The sequence below is a fragment of the Oryctolagus cuniculus genome, chromosome 7, assembly GCF_051225735.1.
Source record: "Oryctolagus cuniculus isolate XC-2025 breed Fujian yellow rabbit chromosome 7, ASM5122573v1, whole genome shotgun sequence".
NCBI classification, from domain to species: domain Eukaryota; kingdom Metazoa; phylum Chordata; class Mammalia; order Lagomorpha; family Leporidae; genus Oryctolagus; species Oryctolagus cuniculus.
Window position 1 is genome coordinate 14018613 of NC_142873.1, and position 20893 is coordinate 14039505.

Sequence of the window (20893 nt, forward strand, 5' to 3'; positions counted from 1 at the left end):
CCACAGACATCTGGAGCTCGCCCGAGTTCCATCTGCCCAGGTCACGGAGGGGCACGTGGTGACAACCTCACACGGTGAACTCCTAGTGGGAGGCTAAGGTCAAGCCAGCCAGACAGACACACGCTCTCGAGTTACTGAAGAACTTCCTACCTTGCTGTTACCTGTGGAGTCCACTGGGAAGAAGGCGGGTCTGGAGCCAGGCTTGAGAAATCCACCCTGCCCAGTCCAGCCAAGAGGGGCCCCCCGTATGACCCAGCGATGGAGACCCTTACCTGTGAGTCCTGAGAAGTCAGAGGGGTGGCACGCGCTGCCTACCACGTGCTGGCTCTTCCCGCCTGTGTCCACAGGCTCTGTGTAAAAAGGCTCTGGGCTCTGATTCTGTTTGGGACCACAGCTCACTGCCGTCTACAGAGACCAGTTCAAGTTCAGCAAGAAAAGCTCATTTCTGAGCATGAAGCTGAAAAATTGTGCTCTCCATTTCTTCTCAATCCAACACGCAGGAGCTCCACCTCGAGGTAGACAGCATGTTTATTTCTTCCTGCCCCCCCCCCCCTTAGGGCTATGATTGATCTGTACCGTCCTTTTCGCCAACATCCCCACGCAGGCCTGTCCCAAGTCTCTACACCTCATGCAAGCAAGCACACATACACATGCGGGGCCCCCAGGAGGCCTCAGGGGGCGAGCAGAGATAGGAACACAGAGCTCCCCTCTGTCATGTGTACCCCAAATTCAAATCACTTTCTACCTGGAAACTCAAGGGGTCTTCTGTCCTCAACTAGAGTCCTGTTACCCAAAGCACAGGATGGCTTGTGTCTGTAGTATAGGTTGAAATGGAAGGGTTTTGGGTTCTAGTCACAAGGTATTTTCAGATTATGATTTAAGTTCTGTTAAATCAGATTTGAGAAACCCAACACATCAACTTTTGCCATCCATTACTTTCTTTTGCAATTTCATTTTTTTACCCAAATTAGTCTCTTGCCTTTATATCTCTATTGAGATCTAAGCTAAGGCCTTTTCCATCTCATCCTTACAAACAAGGAGGACAGAATGAAAAATAGGAGTTTTCAGAAAGTGGAAGTATGAAAAAACTAGACTGGATTTCAATCTTTCTCATATCAAAGTAAGATTACTTTTAAGCTTCATTTTCCAGGGCCAGTGTTGTGGTGTAATGGGTAAAGCCATCTCCTGTAGCACCAGCATCCCATATGGATGCTGGTTCGAGTCCCAGCTGCTCCACTTTCAATCCAGCTCTCTGCTACAGCCTGGGAAAGCAGTGGAAGATGGCCCAAGCCCTTGTGTCTCTGCATCCAGGTAGGAGACCTGTAAGAAGCTCTTAGCTTCAGATTGGCCCAGCTCCAGCTGTTGTGGCCATCTGGGGAGAGTGAACCAGCGGATGGACGACCTCTCTCTCTGCCTCCCTGTAACTCTGCCTTTCAAATAAAGAAATAAATTTTTAAAAAAATTTTTTTCACTTTCCAGGGGCTGGTAGATGCCAGCATCCTACACGGACACCAGTTCACATCTCGCTGCTCCACTCCCAATCCGGCTCCCTGCTAATGGCCTGGGAAATGCAGCAGAACACGCCCCAAGTGTTTGGACCCCTGCCACAAACACGGGAGACCCGAACGAAGCTCCTGGGTTCAGCCTGGCCCAGCCATCTGGGGAGTGAACCAGCAAACAAAAGATCTCTCCCTTTCTATCTGTTAACTCTTCACTTTCAAAATAAGTAAATCTTCTAAAAAATTTATTTTCCACGAACTTTTAGAAGGACCCTCTTCTAGGTTATCTTTTAAAGTCAACCCAACTTTTTTTGTCAGGGAGACAACAGGTGGCTTTTCGAGTGGCGCTGAGTGGTCTCCTCCGGGCAGGCCACCGTGCTCACTCATCCCACCTGTGTGTCACCAGCATTGCAGTGAGGGTCACACAGAGTGAGGCACGCAAAGAACAGGCCCCAGAACCGTGAATCCTCTAGCGCCCTGCCCAGCCAGCCCACCTGCGGCTCTGGGCGCGGCAATGACCTCAGCACAGCACGTGCCCAAGGGTTAAGCAGGGGTGCTCTCCGCTCTCTCATGCTGCCGGCTCTGCCAGACACCCCACGCTGGCCTGCACGGGTGCTGCGGGGAGGGGGGATCTGCTTAGCCTCTCACCCCCAAGCTGCTGCTCTAAACTACTCCATGACCAAAAGGGAGCCCCTTACTGAGAACAGGGGTCCTTCCTATGGGTAAGAAAGGTGAACTAACCACAAGAGAAGAGTATCACCAAGCCAGCAACTCTCATAGCAGGAACCTAAAATGCAGACCCCAGTGCTTGGGGCCAGGCCAGAAGCCAGAGGCCTGGCCTGCCTTGGTGCGGGGGCTGTGAACACCTGGATGCTCGTCCCCTTGCGTGTCTCCTGGGATAAGTTTCCCGCAAGCTGAGCTGCCTTACTTTTAAAACTAACTTTCAAAACTGATCCTGAATTGTGAGCACATTTGTAGTTGCGTCAAAACCTCTTAATGGCACGTTAAATGGGGGAATGGAGACCGTGTCTCCCACTACCCAAAGTAGGTCTGCAGGTGACAAAACCCGAAAGTGCAGGACAGCGTGCTTGGGGGCAACACACGAGACTGATTCCCCCCATTTTCAGTCAGAAAATGCACAAGAACGATGTGATGCTTCCCAGAATTAAAATGAGTGCGACCCCCTCCCCACAACAGCACATACTTTCGCTGCAGGCTTCTTGGCTTGAGACCTCTGGGAAAGCCTTGGGCTGCTCTAGAGGGGCAACTCTGCACGGCCCCCCGTCCCCGCCCCGCCCGGGCCCACTCAGGGAAAGAATCAAGCAGGCTCAGAGTAGAGTGGAAAGCGCAAGGTTTTATTGACACACCTTTCAGATTACAATACAGGCCAAACACATGTTTCCGTAGGAGATCACACAAATGATACACAACAGTACATTTCCTTGTTCAACTACGTCACTATTAACTCTTCACACAGACTCTTGAGCAAAGTCCCGTCCCCCCCCCCCGGAGTTAACGCCGAGTGAGTCAGGGGTGAAACCGGGCGACACCACTTCCCGCGAGCGGCAGCGTGGAGACCACGGAGGGGGCGGAACCCAGAGGGGGAGCCGGTCAGCCATCTCTCGTTCCCAAACTCCCCCGCTCTCCCAATACACACAGTTCCACCTTCACCTCGGCGCCACCCCCAGATGCGGCCCGGGGGCGCCCTCAGTCAGCAGGGGCAGTGACAATGCTCACGCGGCCACCGCTTCCGTGCACGCAACTACTACACTGACCCATGCCCACGTCCTGCAAAGGAGAGGGGACAGAAACAAAGAAGCGCGTGATTAAGGGCATGGCCAACCGCAAGCTGCGGGCTGCTGGTGTCTGGGCGTCGCCACACTCTCCTACAGAGCGGCAACTGCAAAATAACAGAATCAAACGTTATTCTCTCCCATCCAACACCTGGAGGAATAAACTGGGACGAGGACACCTGTCAAAGCAAAGGTTGTGAGCGCAGCGCCGGGACACGCATGCCTGGCCCCGCCCCCCCCAGGGCAGTCCTAGGCGTCCGAGGCGGAGAGCAGCAGGTGAGGAGGGAGAGAGATGAGAGATGGCAGAGGGGAGGAATGTCAGCGGGGGACAGGAGGGGTCAGCGTGAACGTGGCGGATGAGGCCGAAACAGAGAAGACAGGAGAGGAGGGCCCGGAGCAGGGCCTAGTGACGTGGTCTCCTCACTAGAACAACAGTGGCAAGAAGAGAACAGAAACATCCAACAGACGGGGAGCCAGCACAGCGCTGGACAAAACCTGAGCTTGCACTTTGTCGCTGTTGCACCTGAAAATTAAAGTGGGATTAAAGCCTCAGCGTGAAAATCCTCACAGAGGGGAGGCATCCAGGAGCCCACGCCTGTGAAAAGCAAAGCTGAATTATAAAAACAATGAGTATCTGCTCCTCCATTCACAGGAGAAGTGTGTGCGCGTGTGCACGTCACCTTACAACGCTAGACATTTCCAGAAAATACTGCGGAAGGCATAAAATTCAAATCATCTTTTAAAAATCTGCCCTTAAAATAAAAGGCACCTCAAAAGAAAACCATGCTAAAACAATGGCAAGAGGTCTACTTTTGTTAACATATATTAAATTCCTAAATACAGAATACATTAAAACCATACCTATCTGCCTGTGCACTCTGTGGAATATATTATAAATAAATAAATAAAACCCTACATGATGCTTTCTAAAAGGCCTGTTTTTTTTCTACATAGCTTTTAAGTTTAGTAGAATCAAATCAAGCAGAACACCAACATGAAGATCTCTTCATATTTTAGTTGGTTAGAAATAAAATGTAAAAACAAGTTTTAAGGAAACTTACTACTAAAAATACCTGTTCTATCTGCTCATCTTAACTGGAAGACTTCCTATCGAAATATGACACAAAAAAGCAAGCGTTAAATGTTTAGAACAGTCTCTAGAGAAGGCCGGTTACAACGCGTGAACAAGTGACCCTTTCCGACCACGGGCTACCAGAAGGTATACCTGGGGATCCAATATGAATCAGTGGGCTTCGCTTTGGTTCTAGCACACAAAACCACGGGCTGATGTACCTAATGAACTAGGCATTTAAAATGATAAAAATTAAGTAGGTCGCAAAAAAACCTTACAGAAAAAAATCCTTAGGATTTAATATTAAATCAAGGCTAGGTGCCTTTGGAGAGTTCATATTCAAGAATGCTTTAAAATACACACTTCGTTCACAAATTTTAAAAAGAGTATAAAAGGTCAGCGGAAATGCTCACTGAACACAGTAAGTGTCTGCACCTTCCCTCGCAGGGTCGGGGCTGCTGTGGCTTTCCGGGGGAGGTGGAGTCCTTTTGGTCCCTTCCTGTCCTGCACTTCCTCTAACAGTTAACTCCCTTCTAAATATGTTACAATTTTTAAAAAGAACCACCTTTCAAATACCTCTCTCCCACCCTCTCGCCCCACTCCAAATAAATAAATAGCAAAACACAGGGAGGGAGCTTCAGCTTAAGGCAAGAACGGCAAAGTGGCTCTAAACCGGAGCAGGTGAGGCCGGCCCCGAGTCCTTCAAGTGGGGAGGGCAACAGGAAAGCAGCAGGGCCCAGAGCTGCCTGGTGCATGCGCCTCCCGGTGGCCGGGTTCTGGGCCTCTCCAAGGAGGACGCAGGCGAGCGAAGCTGCAGCGGAACACAGAGTTCCTAGGACCCTGTGATTTCTAAGGGCAACCCCGCAGCCCACACGGAGCCTCCTTGGTCCTGTGCCACCATGCAACTAAAACCTGTCTTCAACAAGGGTCACTCCTATGGACACAGGGCACTGAGCTTACCTTCCCAATAAGATAGCAAAGAAGTAAAAAACAAAGTCAACACAATGGAAAAACAAAAAACAAAAAAACAAAGAACAAAAAAACAAAAAATAAAAGTCCAAAAGGGGAAAAAAAAATTGATAGGCTCCTAACCCCATCCACCAAGAATAAAGACTCCCTCATCGGTGCCCCCCAGCCCTTGTCCTGGGACAGGAGCTGGGCCGCCACTTGCCGGGGCCTGGGACGCCTGCCCGAGGACCTCACCTTGCCCGTCAGTGTCAGAAGGAAGTCCACCACGACCACTCAGGGGACAACCTGTCCCATCCTGCAAGGCTCGCCTTCCCCGGGGCTGTCCATTCCTCATCCCCACCGCACCCCGCCCCACCCCCACTTCGCCCCAGCTCTCCAGCCTCTTTCAGGATCTCAGCAAAACACTGAAAGCAGAGTCCCTGGGTGCGGAACCTAAGCCGGCACAACTCAGAAATGCTACAGACCGGAGCCCAAGCAGCTGCTGGTGCAGCACCTTTACAAAATGACGTTCAGAACTACCCGTAGTAAAAGTCGTTCCACGGAAACCACCGCCCGCTCCCGAGCCACGAATTCTCCTCCGGAGTGACGAGGGCACGGGCACCTAAAGCAGGAGACTGCCTGTCCAGGCAGGGGAGAAAACCCTCCAAGTTTCTTTTGGAAAAGAGACAAGATTTTTCCCTTTCGAAGACCATCAGTGTAAGGGTTTGACAAACGGGGCCAGACCAACGGTAACGCAAGGTTATGTTCAGATGAGCAGCTAAGTGAACTTATGTTACAGTACAAAATCAAAACAAGGCAAAAAGAAAGAAGTAGCGAGGCTGCACATAACCGCCTGCAGGTTGACCTTATGAGCTATAATGCTATTTACGGACTTTAAGCTTCTTGAATTTGTGGACAAATAATACACAGATCAGGATCAACGTATTCACTTACTACCATCTTTATAAAAATCGAATATACACACAAACACATCAACAGGTACGGAGTTTTATCCATTAAACTTCGATAAGACAACACAAAAGAACTAACAAACGGCTAAGATGTTGCGGAGTTGAAAGTATTTCCGGTAACATTTTAATTTTAAAAGGTCCATATTTACACAGTATGTTAAATGCTTCTGCATCTCACTTTAAATGCATGATAAATAAAGAACAAAGATAATGGTTGCAGCAGATCTTCCACAAGGGTCCAGCTTCTGCGGTCTGACACCAAAAATGAAGGTAGCATTACTTTCTAATTCTGCTTCTTTCCTTTTTTAAAGTTTCCATCAAAGAAACTAGGCCTTTCCTCCCAGGGCTGCCTGGCACTGAGGGCCCACGGCCGATGGCTGTGTGTATTAAGGCCGGACCTGTGTCTGGCTACCCTACCCGGTGCTTTACCATTGGCTGATGGTCTTTCAGGAACCCTCTAGTAAAACCCCTCTTACATCTGTGCGTGTAGACAGCTACGGACACACATGTGCGCCTGGGTATCTGCATCACATGTAGACAACACCCGCAGCGGATCCTAAAGTAGCCTCAAGCCTGCCTTGACACAGGCGCCCCGTCAGTATCGGGTTCAACGACACGAACTTGAAAAGAGTGTGCTTCAGTGCCTCCTTTTGAGAGACAACCTGCCAAACTTCGGCTTAAAAACAACAGCACACCCAGACCATTTCAGAAGCGGTAAAAAATTAGTTAAGTTCATTTTCCTGTGTTACTGTGTCCTCCATGACAAAATGAGTCGGTAGGCCCCCACTGCCCAGTGGCGCCAGAGACTTGGATGTCCCTTAATTAGAGCCGATGGGTCAGCGAACTATCATTTCAATACAGCTCTCTCTGGACTGAGCCAAACAAACTACTCCTTTAAATGTATTAACACATCTGTTCCTGAATACCAGGACAAGGCGGTAGCAGCCAAGCCAACTGGCAGACAGGCACACAGCCCGTTTCTCGGGCCTCACCGCGGGTACAGTGAGGCAGGGCTGCTTTCTAGGGCTGGGCAGGGGCTTTCTGGAACAGAGAGCGCCAGGCAGCCCCGCTGCAGGGTTTTCTGGAATAGCCTCTAGCGCTCTATACTTTCCTGGGGCCCAAGTCTTCCTAAGAGCAGCCATCGACAACCACCTGCGGCTTCCAGTAGTCTCTGAAGTGCGCACTGATAGTTTAAATCAATGCCACACGAAGTTTCATGGGGTCTTGAACAGTTCTAAATGACAGTTCCAGGACCTTAATTTGAAGAAACATAAAATTCCACCCATGGGAAGCGGATGCTGCAAGCCCCACGCCCTGGTCTCCTCAGCTCCACTCGAAGGCTGACATACCTGGGGGACACACCTGCCCCAGACAGCGCCAAGGCTCACTCTGGTCCTCGCTGGCTTAACCAGAGGCAGAAGGTGACAACAGACTTCGATTTCCCTTAATTCTATGAATAAATCTGACATGAAACCGCAGGTATAAAATAGGACTAAAAAGTGTTGAGTACGCCCTAGTGTTATTCGCTCTGGTCTATTTTAGAACATTTCCGAAACACTGAAACTCTGTCGTGAGCAGAAATACAATAAGGCACTTTTTTCAGTGTTTGCCCACCAAGGATTTTACTAAAGGCTGCTCTGCGGAGAGCAAGCCTCAACTAGTGGGACCTACCCCGAGTGTCTAAACACAGCTTCAACGATGACATGCCCATCAGAGGCCATGCCGTCCCTGGTCCCTGTACGAGAGCCACCCTCGCAGCACACGCCGCCGACACTGGCATGCCAGCACGGCCCTCACTCTCGGGCCCAGCGAAGGACCAGTGCCTGCTGGAGAATCCCTCACAACAAAAACCAAAAGGACCCAAAACTCAAAAACAAGCCAATCAAAGCAAGATGCCAGGGTCCCGAGGAACGGGACACAGCACAGAGCCGGTGGCACAAACTCGCCACCTTGAGCCGCAGGTGAGAAGAGAAACTGGGTCGCAGGGCTGCAGAAGAGGGAACCACGGACGCCCTTCTCGGAGCTGAGGGAGCGTGGCGCTGCGAGCCAGCATTTTCACCCCATCTGGGAAAAGCGTAAAAAGGAGCGGGTGGTCCTTAGGACTAGGATCATATGCAGTTGGCGCTTTCGAAATAGTTACAAGAAGCAGAATCGGCCACTTCAATCAGCACCACTCCCAACCACCCCACGCATACCCTGGCTCTCCAGGATATGTAAGTGTCAATTGGAATCACCCAAATTTTAACCTGTGTTTTTTAACAAGAGCCTTTGGAGGGCTTTCTGAGTAGGCAACTCAAGTCAAGCTTGGTAAAGAAAAGTCTTCTCTAGCCTGCACTGAAGATAAGTGCAACCATTATCAAATATTCTTTGCTGTGAAAAATACTTAGCATGTGTGACGCTGATGTTCCTTCCTGAATCTGAGTCACTGTGATCGCCCACACAGTAAGATCACCAGGAGCAATGGCTACATGCATCGTAAGCACTTTGAAAACAAAACAAAACAAAACACTGGAGTTCTTTGTGCTGACAACAGAATCGGAAGCAAACTAACACCAAACTCCAGCTTGCTAGGTCCTTAAGTTCGGCTCTTCCGGAATCAACCCTATGGCTGGCTGGCGCTCCAGACAACAGTAACGCAAGACTGTGGATCAGAGAGACCTAAGCTCCTGAGATCTGCGCCGGCCGGCAGCTTCCTTGAAGAAATTCCACAGTGTGTGTGCAGCGACAGGTCAGACTCTCTGTGAGAAATCACTCCACAATCAGGGCCACGTTTATGTGGGACAAATCTATCATATGCCTGTGGAAATTAGAGAGACAACATCAGCTCTGCAGGCGAGCCAGCACCACACCACAGGCGAGAGGAAAAGCCAAGGAGAACGGCAGGTTTGGGGTATACAAAACTGCGGATTCAAGACAAGAGCTACAAAACAAGGGGTAAGCCCCCCATGACAAGGCAGGACGCACTGCCGCAGGAGCGCGCTCGCTGTCTGCTCTCTGCGCCTCTCTGTTCCCAAGCCCCGAGCCATACCTGTGGAACTTCTGCTGAAACGCTAGTGCATGGGCTGGTTCCTTGAACTTCGCTATGGCCTTCCGTTGCTGGGGAAGCATCTGTAAACTCTGCAGGAGAAAATGAGGAAGCATTTCAGTGTCTCCGTGCCAGCATGATTAACTTTAATACCAACTGGGAGTCCAGGCGGACACGTGGATTACTAATCGGCTTACCTCGCCAACTATTCTAAAAGCGGCCTTGGTAAGTCATTTCCATGAGCAATATTTATTTACCCTTCAAACCCAATTTTCAAGTCCTTTCATCACCTGGCCACGTCAGCCTCCCAAACCCTGTCGTGCAGATGTGTCTTCCTGCTGTCTGATGAGTGGAACCAAGCCCACGGCAGATGACACCCCTACTGTACCCCTGGGTGAAGTGAGGTTCCATGTATCAGGCTGGGTTTAGGACGGGGCAGAGTCTATGCGGGCAGAAGAGCTATTAGGTGATGTGCTCTGATCTTTCTGTGAGCCCCACCTCCAGGAGCTGGGCTTTCCCAGCCACACAGCAACATCTGTGCCTGGGCGGGTGCGGCACCGCGCGTCCTGCCTTCCCCACTCTTCAGAGCCGGGCAGGTCCCACTGGGCAGCCCCCGGCACAGGGCGCCACGCTGAGGAACTGCAGCCCACAGCATGGCAGGTTCAGGGGCCAGGCAGTATCTGCTGTGTCTCTGAACTCTGACAGCTACAAGAAAGGCACAAACCTGTCAAAGTACTCTACACGTGTGAGCAGTTAATTCTAAAGCGTCTGTCAACGCTCTACACTGCAAGCACACAGGTGAAGGGATCACGCACGTGCCCTCGGAAATGTTAAAAAAGTTGCCCTGTGTATGAAATAACTGTCTATTTCACTCCCAGTGAACAAGGCTAGCAGAGCTCTAAACACTTAGGTCACATACAGAAACTGGGCGCTCAGTGCTCCTGTAACAGTGCTCACACAGAAAGAAAGCGCCAAGCGTCCACATCAGCAGGGATTGGTAAACGTGCCACACCCCACACCAGAAGCAGTCAAACGGATGGGGACATCAGAGCACAGGCAACCAGGGCGGGACATGAGGGAGGACAGATTTGGTCTGCTCTGTCTAAAAAGAGCACGGTCAAATCCCAGACCTTCTCCCCCTCCTCACGCTCCCCCCGTCCTCTTTCTCTGTGTGTGAGCAGGAGCACCGCACGTGCATCACCGCTCTCCAGTGCTTTCTCTCTGAACCATTACTGGATTCCTTGCGACGGCTGGAGGGTCCTCATTCTGCACATGGAGGGAGAGGTGCCCCTGGCAGCCTAGAGGCGACCAGGCTGTGAGAAGTAACACAGCCCGCGCTCCAAGGCCCGGGAAAACCGTAGTGCTGAAGCCATGGAGCAGCCTCCTAAGAGAAACGGCCGTGTTCCTCTGGCACCAGGCGAGGGCAGGGTCCGACGTGGGATGAAAGGCATTGTCCCCACACTGCAGCCCAGCCCCCAAAGGGATGGCACATCTTCCTGCAAGACTGAGAATCCACCTTACCCAAAGCTGGCTATACAAATAAAAATCTCTCAATCAGGAATGGACAAGACAAACTAACTCCAGATGACACAACATATAAACACTCCGCAACGCAAAGATGCGATCTGGATTTTGAAAATGCCATCGTCTTCAGGGAAAAAAAGATTTCCAGGTCACAGGGTGAATGGGTTCCCTCTAGGTGGTTTTACAACCTGAAACAAAGCTATTAGGCTGTGGATGGTAAATTGCATAATGTAAAAAGATTCCCATATCTGTAATCTAAGTGTCTTAAAGCTTCATTCATGTGAAGTACCAGTCAAGAGAGCACAGGGCTTGGCAGGTGGCACAACAGATGAAACCGCTGCTTGCAACGCCAGCATTCCCTGTCAGAGAAACGGCCTGAGTCCTGCCGCTCCACTTCTGATCCAGCTCCCTGCTAAGGTGCCTGGGAAGGCAATGGAAGATGCTCATCTACCTGGGCCCCTGCCACATGACCATATCTGGACGTTCTTCGAACCTCAACTGGCAATAGTAGACAGAGACTGGAAAACATGCTGAGACTCAAAGGGCACCCTGAGTACCCTCTACGGACAACGGGGTCCCCTCCTAGAAAGCACATCTTGCCCACAGCCAGCCAGTCAGAGGGTGCACCTGCTGACTCCGCTTTTCTCACTGCTTTAACTCGCTTTCAGTAACAGGAGGTCTCGGGTTGGCGCCGCGGCTCACTAGGCTAATCCTCTATCTGCAGCACCGGCACCGCAGGTTCTAGTCCTGGTTGGGGCGCCGGATTCTGTCCCGGTTGCTCCTCTTCCAGGCCAGCTCTCTGCTGTGGCCCAGGAGGGCAGTGGAGGATGGCCCAAGTGCTTGGGCCCTGCACCCCATGGGAGACCAGGAGGAAGCACCTGGCTCCTGCCTTCGGATCAGTGCAGCACACCGGCTGTAGCGGCCACTTGGGGGATGAACCAGCGGAAAAAGGAAGACCTTTTTCTCTGTCTCTCTCTCTCTCTTTCTGTCTAACTCTGCCTGTCCAAAAAATAAATAAATAAGAAAAAAAAAAGTAACAGGAGGTCTCTTGTTTCTTTCACGCCCTGCCCTTCCAGACGACACAAGGGAGGGCTGCAGGGCAGCGAGGCTGCCTTTAAGCTTTTATGTGGCTTATTCAGTATGAAGGGGGAAGAAATTCTAGTCTTTGTTCTTGCTGCAAGTTTTCAAAGTTTGGTTATAGCTCAAAAGAAAATTTTAAGACCATGCTTCTCATTGACAGCTACCTGCCCATTAGCTAATATAATCAGAATCCACCTGGTACTGCTAAGAGATCTAAACCAAGAACTTTCAATTAATTAAAAGTACACTAATTGGGGCTGGCACTGTGGCAAAGCTGGTAAAGACGCTGCCTGCAGTGCATCCCATAAGCGTACCGGTTCAAGTCCCGGCTGCTCCACTTCTGTTCTAGCTCTCTGCTATGGCCTACGAAAACAACAGAAGGTGGTCCAAGTCCTTGGGCCCCTGCATCCAGGTGGGAGACCTAGAAGAAGCTCCTGGCTCCTGGCTTCAGATCAGTGCAGCTCCAGCTGTTGCAGCCATCTGGGGAGTGAATCAGCAGATGGAAGACCTTTCTTTCTCTCTCTTTCTCTCTCTCTCTCTCTGCCTCTCTGCTTTTCAAATAAATAAATAAATGTTTAAAAAAAATACACTTCAAAGCCTCACAAAAGTACTTAACAGTAATTTTACCTGTTTTGTCATGATAAAAAGGAATAAAATAATACAATGCTACTCAATTTTCATAATTTGTTATGAGTAACTTTTCATAGTTACACAGAATGGTTCATCAAGCAAACAACCAGACTTGACAGGCCTGGCATCTAGGGAGCTAGGAACCTCGTGCAGACTCCTTCCTAATGCTTGCTGAGACGCCGTCTGGGCTGCAGGCTCTGCGCTGAGGCCCCTCCTAGCTGGAGAATTCTAGAATCCTCTGCTGGAAGTGAGAGGTTGGCAGCACCCTCAGCAGAGGGGACCACAAGGCCGCTCTGCAGCTCTGACTCTTGCTACTCGTAAGGAAGGGAGCGTCTGCCCCTTCACTGGAGGCGAGGGATGGGAATCTGCAGGGCCTTTTCTCTTGTTTCCTGCACGGCTCAAGGCTGCTCCTGCACTTCTTATTGCACAATCGCAGCGCCAAGCTGTGTGTGGTGGAATACGATCGTTAACCGTGGCCTCATGGCCTCACGGCCTCACTTCTGTAAAATGACTTTGTTGAATGACATTCCACAGATGTTTACCAGGTGAGTGCTCTAGGGAAATCCCGTGTTGAGTAAAGCAAACGTGCATCCCCCTTCAAGGTTTTAAGCATTCACAATGATTGCATCTGCGGGGAATCTGGCCTGCCTACGTAGACATGCCTGGTGGGTGACCAGGGAGCAGGCAATGCCCCGAGGGCCACTGCCTTATCACCACAGGAATCCCTCATCAGCAGGGTCTTCCAGGACACTTCCAGTTCACTCCAAGACCAGCAGCACTCCGGGGATGGCCCACAGAAAGCGAGCTGCCCACTGCTAATGCAGCCTGCACTGGCTCGGGCAGGGGATTCAAATCCTATCTGCTGGGAACAGGAGACATCAGTGTGTCCACTCTGTGTGGGGTGCCATGTGTGCGGCTGGCACATTCTCATATTATGTCATTTGACTCCTACTCTGAGATTTCTGGTATTTATCTCAGTCTTACAGACTGAGAACACTTAGGCTCATGAAAGTGAAGTATTCTGTCTACATGTTGCACACCAAGAAAAGTCAAAATTCGGATTTTTTAAAAAATTTACTTGAAAGGCAGAGGTACAGAGAGGGGGCGGGGGGTGGGCAGATCTTCCATCTGCTTGTTCACTGCCCTAATAGCCAGAATGGTCAGTGCTGGCCAGGCCAAAGCCAGAAACCAAGATCTTCACCCGGGTCTCCCAGGTGGGTGCGGGGGCCCAAGCACCTGAGTCATCCTCTGCTGCTTTCCCAGGCCATAGCGGGGAGCTGGATTGGAAGCAGAGCAGCCAAGACTCGAACTGGCGCCCATATGGGATGCCAGCGTCACAGATGGCAGCTTTACCCATTATGTCACAATGCCAGCCACCTTTTAAGATCTTTTAAAATTTATTTTCATTTGTTTATTTATTTTTGAACATCAGGATCTTTTAAGTCTTATCTCAAAGCTCACTCTTGCTGCTATTCCCAGGGACATTCTGAAGGTCTAACACATTGGCAAAAGATGAGCTGAGAGCAGCTACCTGTTACCCCCCGAGTCTCACAGAACTGCGGGAAGAAATGCGTAAGTTAACGCAGCACAGTGCCTGGCACAGGTAAGCGTAATCCAGATGGCAGCTGTCAGCAGGACTCTCCCTCGTGCCCACTGTTGTCCTGGGCATCACAATGGAGAAACAGCTACACGAGGGCTCTTCCAAAAGGGGGAAAATGTGTACTCAAACAATGCACGGATTTCAGCATTTTTGGCAACCAAATAAACTTATCTTTCAATCCCATTTTCCACAAACTTTTTGAAGTCCCCTCTTTTTATGCCCCAGAGCAGCTGAGGCCTGCTGAGCGCTGGCCTCACTTCCTGGAGAGCAGCGTGTGGCGTCCCAAGAACCTCCACTCTCCTCTCTCCCGTGAGGGGAATCCTCTTGTTTATTTAGCATCAGCAGTTATCACATGGCTCTCTTTCTGACTGTACCCTTTCTCCTCTGAAATTCTGAAACACACTGCTGTATGTCTTACATCATTCCTATCTTCTGGTTATGACAGTTCTACAAAATCTTGTCCATTTTCCTCATTCTGTAAGCAATATACGTATAGACCAATGTTTTGGAAATAAAACAGATTTTCTAGAGAGCCTGATGAACAGTCCTCACCGCTACACTAGGGAAAGATCTCAGAATCTATGAAAGTATAACTAACATGCAGTTACCAGAATTTTCTGTAAAAGGTCCAAAAATGTGTCTCTCCTACTTGACAACACTACTTGACAACACTACTTGCTGTTATGCTACTGAACACTAGGTGGTGCCGTGTCCCAAATCACACAGCGACTTGACATGCTATTCTAAAACATTTGGGATACAACACACGGAGAAACATACTTTTATTCCAGGTGATGCTGGAAGCCCTGGGTCACTTAGTACAACTCCTTTAAAGTATACACCCGGGGGCTGGTGCTGTGGCTCACTTGGCTAATCCTCCGCCTGCGGCACCGGTATCCCATATGGGCACCGGGTTCTAGTCCCGGTTGCTCCTCTTCCAGTCCAGCTCTCTGCTGTGGCCCGGGAGGGCAGTGGAGGATGGCCCAAGTGCTTGGACCCCTGCACCCACATGGGAGACCAGGAAGAAGCACCTGGCTCCTGGCTTCGGATTGGCACAGCACCTGCCGTGGCGGCCATTTGGGGAGTGAACCAACGGAAGGAAGACCTTTCTGTCTGTCTGTCTTTCTCTCTCACTGTGTAACTCTGCCTGTCAAAAATAAATAAATAAATAAAGTATATATCTGAACCATAATGAAGTCTTGTCATGAGATTTGTACTTCCTATTGTTATAAAATTTATACATACCAGTATCATTTCTTTAGTCATCTCATGGTGGCGAAAGCTTGCTATATCATTTTATAAAGTTAAGAAATCTAGTATTTTCTGAATGCATCATTTAAAAATCTATAAACTCCCACTGATAGCATCTATTCCATGGGCCTAAGCCTCTAGGAAATCAGAGCGTGGAAGGCTGCCCTGGTCTAAGTGCTCGATTCCTCACTCCTCAGGAGTTACACGTGGTGGCACGAGACGGCTCCTCTACTCCATTGTAAGGGTGACTGAAACCTAGCAACCTTCATTCTTGTTTGCATATCTTTTTCTCTGAAACAAGTCATCAATCAATTCCAGCATTGCTTTTGCAGACTTTTTAGAGGCCCCAATCAAATGTTCTAACATCCCAATTTCTAATTCTTTTCAGAACCAAAAAAAGGGGACAAATGGAAGAAAAAGACTATTCAAGGGATGTATAGGTGTCAGGGTTGTGGTGCAGCGGGTAAAGACGCTGTTTTCGATACCAGCAACCCTTATGAAGGCTGGTTCGGGTCCTGGCTGCTTCACTTCTGATCCAGATTCTTGCTATGTGCCTGGGAAAGCAGCAAAAGATGGTCCAAGTACTTGGCTTCTGCTACCCATGTGGAAGACCCAGATGGAGTTCCAGACCCCTGGCTTCAGCCTGGCTTAACCCCAGTAGTTGCAGCCATCTGGGGAAGGAACCAACAGATGATGATCTGTTTGTGTATACGTGTGTGTGTATGTGTGTGTGTGTGTGCCCCTCCTCATCTTTGACTCTGCCTTTCAAATAAATAAATAAATCTTTTAAAAAACAATGAATAAATTTTAAAAATATTCATAACCCCCAAATGCAGAATTCAAGATTTAAGACAGATAAAAAAGAGCCCAGGTAAAGTTGCATGGCACTAAGTTAACTTTTACACTGCAGCCTTTGGGACTGACTCCCTGACACTCTCGGAGAAGCAAACAGTATGTGCTGTTCACAAGAAAACGTTGCAGACGATGAAACAAAGCAGCACCACCGGCAGCTCACATGTGGAACAGCAGCTCTAAGGGCCGCCGAGAAGAGAAGCCTCAGGAGAGTGAGCTCGTCGCCAAGCACAGGAATCCGTGCTTTGTAACACGGCTGAGCTCCAGGCCTGCTGAAGTTGAGACCACTGCTCAATACTATCTGATGCGGACTTCTCAAGCACCATGTGCTTAAAACTACCTACTATCAGGTCCTGCGAATTCATCTGTAATATCATCGACTATCTTATTAAACTACTCTTGAACACAGGCTTATGCCCCCTGATAACTGACAAAATGTTCTTCAACACAGGACTAGGAAACCACTATTAAAAACAGAAGCCAAGGTTTTGGGGCTAATTTTTCATGATCAAATATAAACGACAACTAAACCTAGTATCTCTATAGGAATTCAATGTACTGAAGATGATAGTAATTAAACCTACATAACAGGCACAGTTTTAGAAGGGTCTTCATCTACTCGTGTTTAAGAATTCTCAATAATACGTGGACATCTAAAACATTATAAATTAATTATCAACCCCATCTACTTGTCTCCAAATTCACCCAGGAAGAAAGGAGCTGTAAGACATTAAAAGAAGGCACATTTACTCTCTACGTCCTAACGCTTCCATCATTTCCAAACTCTCTGTCCTCCAACATGGACTCTGTTGGGGATGGTGAGAGTGTGACAAAGTGGCAACAGGCCCAGAAGAGGAGCCCTGGACGGAAAGGCCAGCCAGCTTCTTCACTGGGTCACCTGCCAGGCCCCAGTGCTGCAGAGACCAGGGCTTCCCACAGAAACATTTTTACAACAGACTGGAATTCTGTTCACTTCATATTCACTCATTTCATTTGTAGTCAGCTCAGTAGAGATTTCTAAACACTGGGAATAGTTTTAAAATTGAGACAAACTCCAGGATAACTGCAAAAATCTAAATAAACCAAGTTCCATAGCTGTTAACATGTGAGGCTATTTCAGGAAATTAAGGACAAGAAAGTTGAGTACTTTAACATTTGAAAAATTCTTACAGGGGCCGGCGCTGTGGCACAGTGGGTTAAAGCCTTGCCTGAAGCGCCAGCATCCCATATGTGTGCCGGTTCGAGACCCGGCTGCTCCACTTACGATCCAGCTCTCTGCTGTGGCCTGGGAAAGCAGCAGAAGATGGCCCAAGTCCTTGGATCCCTGCACCCACGTGGGAGACCCAGAGGAGGCTCCTGGCTCCTGGCTTTGGATCGGCACAGCTCCAGCCGTTGCAGCCAACTGGGAATGAACCATTGGATGGAAGACCCCTCCCTCCCTCTGTCTCTCTTGCTCTAACTCTGCCTTTCAAATAAATAAATAAATATTTAAAAAATAAATAAATAACATAAAATAAAAAATTCTTACAAAAACGAGGCAGGATTTTGGTGAAGGAATTTAGGTTTTTGCCTGGGATACCCACTTCCCATATCAGACTGCCTGCCTCTAGTCCTGGCTCCTCAACTTCCCATTCTGCTTCCTGGTAATGTGTATCCTGGGAGACAGCAGATGGTCAGTCAGACACTTGGGTCCCTCCCACACACATGGGTTGGCCCAGCCCCAGCTACTGTAGGTATTTAGGGAGTGAACTAGCAGATGGTAGATTGCCCCCGTCTCTGTCTCTCTCCATGCCTTTCAAATAAAAAATAAAAAATTTAAAAATTATTACAAATAAAACCAATGATTTGATGAATATAAAATTTGTACATACATGTGAACTGGAGAATGGCTTGAGGACTTCAAAGATAACTTGCTCAGTCCTACTATTAATGTCTTAAAATTTGTAACTAAGAACTTGAAAATGTCAAGATACTCAAACTTTGACGCAAAGGTTCCAGTACCAAGAATGCTCTGCATAGTGTATCTTTCTTCCCAAGTATTGTTAACATGACACAGCACACACCTCAAGCACCACGCTTTCAATCAAAAATGATTTAGTCTGGGGCTGTAACAACCTGGTCACTAATGCCACCCCCCACGTCACCCACCTGAATGGGCCCCACTGACATCAGCAGGCTCTTGAGCTGGGCATCAGTGGTTGACGACGAGAGCCCTTCCACAGACACCACGCAGGGCTGCGGCTTGCACTCCACAACACGCAGGTTCTGTTTGTTTGGCATCAGGCGCCCTCGGCCCATGGGACCTGCCACTCCTCTGCCTCTTCCATGCATGATGGCCTGGCAACAACAAAGGAAGAACATTGCTGAGTCTGGGTTTTATCCACTGTTACTAAGATACAAAGATGGGCCAATCCCTTAGGACACACTGAAATACACCCTGGGCTACAGGAAGTTCTGTGATTTGCTACCCATGGTGAGAGAATGGCTTAATATCTACGTGAGCTACAACACCCAGCAAGTCTAGGTGGAGGAACAGAAAGGAAAGGACAAAGTTCTCGGAGCGCTACCATCGTCCTGTAGATGAAGAACATACGGGAGTGTAACACAGTTCAGGACTCGGATCCACTCCTCACCGTGCCCAGAGTCTAAATCTCTCCTACCATCTTAAAGGCTAGTCTCGGGGGAACCCGCTGTCCACAGTGCAAGAGCCACCATGCAGTCACAGCAAGTCACAACATGACGTACCCAAACCTTATCTTGTAAGCTATCTGTATCTGCCACCTCCTAAACCCCAAATGCGGACCATGCAACGAGGGCCTCTGACAAGGGTCTTGTCCCCGGGTGCATGTTACACACACCGGCAGAGACGTTAAACAAACACCTCCGCAACAACTCGGTGTTCTCCAGCCCCCAGTGCTGACCGCACCAGCTCAGAGTGCGTAGACACATCATCGAGAGTCTGTTTTAGAAAAAGAGACAGCTGATACTTCTGGGATTCTCTCCTAATAAGGAAATTAGAGAACCTGCTCCTAACTTTTCCAGCTAGTAACAATGAAAGGCAGAAACGTGAAGGCAAAGTGGAACTGAACAGCATGAGGTTTCCAGACGTTCTACCCTAACTCTGCCTCATAACTGATAAAGACGGACAAATATGGCCTGTCCATCATCACAGAAAAAGGCAGAGAAAAACTTAGCTGGCAACCAGAACAGAGTGTTATTTTTCTAAGGTCTTTCTCACTTATATCCAAGGATACCACCTGAAGGAGAGAATTTAGATTGGAACAATCTTTAACGATTCTATTACTGGGACCTGTGGTGTGATACCACTTACAACACCAGCCAGTATCCTACAGCAGAGCGCCTGTTCAAGTCCCAGTGCTCTGCTTCCAATCCAGCTCCCTGCTAATGTGCCTGCGAAGGCAGGAGAAGATAGCCTAAATTCTTGGGCCCCTGCCACCCACGTGGGAGACCTGGATGGACTTCCAGGTTGGGGTTTCAGTCTGATCCAGTCCTAGTCAATGTAGTCATTTGCAGAGTGAACCAGAGGCTGGAAGATCTTTTTTCTGTCAATCCACCTTTCAAATAAATAAAATAAATCTTGTCTTTTAAAAGAATGGGATTACTATTTTATTAATGGGACTATTACCTGATCTAGTCTGCTAAAAAATGGCATACTTTTGTTTGTTCTTACATGATAAAGTGTTGATAATACTAAACAGAGAGTATAGCTGTCCCTCAGTCTCCAGGGGGATTGGTTCTAGAATGCTCCTGAGACCCAAACTGAAGGATGCTCAAGTCCCTTATAGAAAATGGGGTAGTATTTGCATATAATCTGTGCACATCCTCCCACATACTTTACCTCCTCTCAATGCCTCCTACAATGTGAATGCTGCATAAATACTTGTTCTGCTGTATTGTTTGCATATGTTCAGGACAGATTTTTGTAAGGAACATCTCTGAACTGTAGTGGTTGGACCCACGGATGTGAAACCCATGGATAGGGTAGGCCGACTGTAATTTAAATCCTCCACAGAGACCCAGAATGGTCTTCCTGTTAACACTTAGAGGCGAGATAAGAGCCAGGGAGGACTGGAGGCTGCTAGTCTGTCAGGAAGAGGCCCCAGCAGGTGCTACCGCTCCCTCTCCCCTGCCTTTCTCCCCGCCCCTGACACGTGGTCAGGGCCATGTGCCTCCAAAGCCAGCCACCCTCCTATCTCCTGAGGAGATGGAAACAACGCCTGTCCCTAGAAGCTTCCAGAAGGTGTATGGGCACTCACTCCACCCCACTGAAAAGGGGACATGATGGGTGCCAGGGTTTGCTTCCTGCATGACAGACAGACCCACAGGACAGGGAAGGACTGAGGAGCCAGAACCAGGCCACTGTCAATTCCCAGGCAAGTAACTTCACCCCCAAGGCCCTTGGTTTCCCCTCCTGGAAGCAGGAATTGCTTCTATACTTGAGAGGTCCCTGGAAATCAGCACAGAAGAAAAGTATGCTTGGGCTGGGGCTGCCTGCGTGGGTGCACACGCACAGGCAGGCACCTGCGAGCTGGGTGCAGACTGCAGCACAGCTGTGGGGGGTTACTGGCCCTGTCCTGTCCCTGGGGGGAAAACGTCACTGTGTTTTCAAGGCTCAACAAAGGAATGT

At 49.2% G+C, this 20893-nt stretch overlaps 1 protein-coding gene across 7 annotated transcripts in view; it reads right to left on the reverse strand.

The window, feature by feature from the left end:
* Window positions 1-2833: 2833 nt before the first annotated feature.
* The window catches only part of RBM33 (RNA binding motif protein 33), a 154951-nt gene continuing 136891 nt past the window's right edge, over window positions 2834-20893 (reverse strand). For all 7 annotated transcript variants that reach the window (XM_070077227.2, XM_008263877.5, XM_008263875.5 and 4 more), the window contains 3 exons: window positions 18394-18582; window positions 9312-9400; window positions 2834-9080 (listed from right to left, as the gene is read on the reverse strand). In XM_070077227.2, the coding sequence (XP_069933328.1) occupies window positions 9032-9080; window positions 9312-9400; window positions 18394-18582 (327 nt within the window). In that variant the 3' untranslated portion in view covers window positions 2834-9031. The remainder of the gene's footprint in view (window positions 9081-9311; window positions 9401-18393; window positions 18583-20893) is intronic.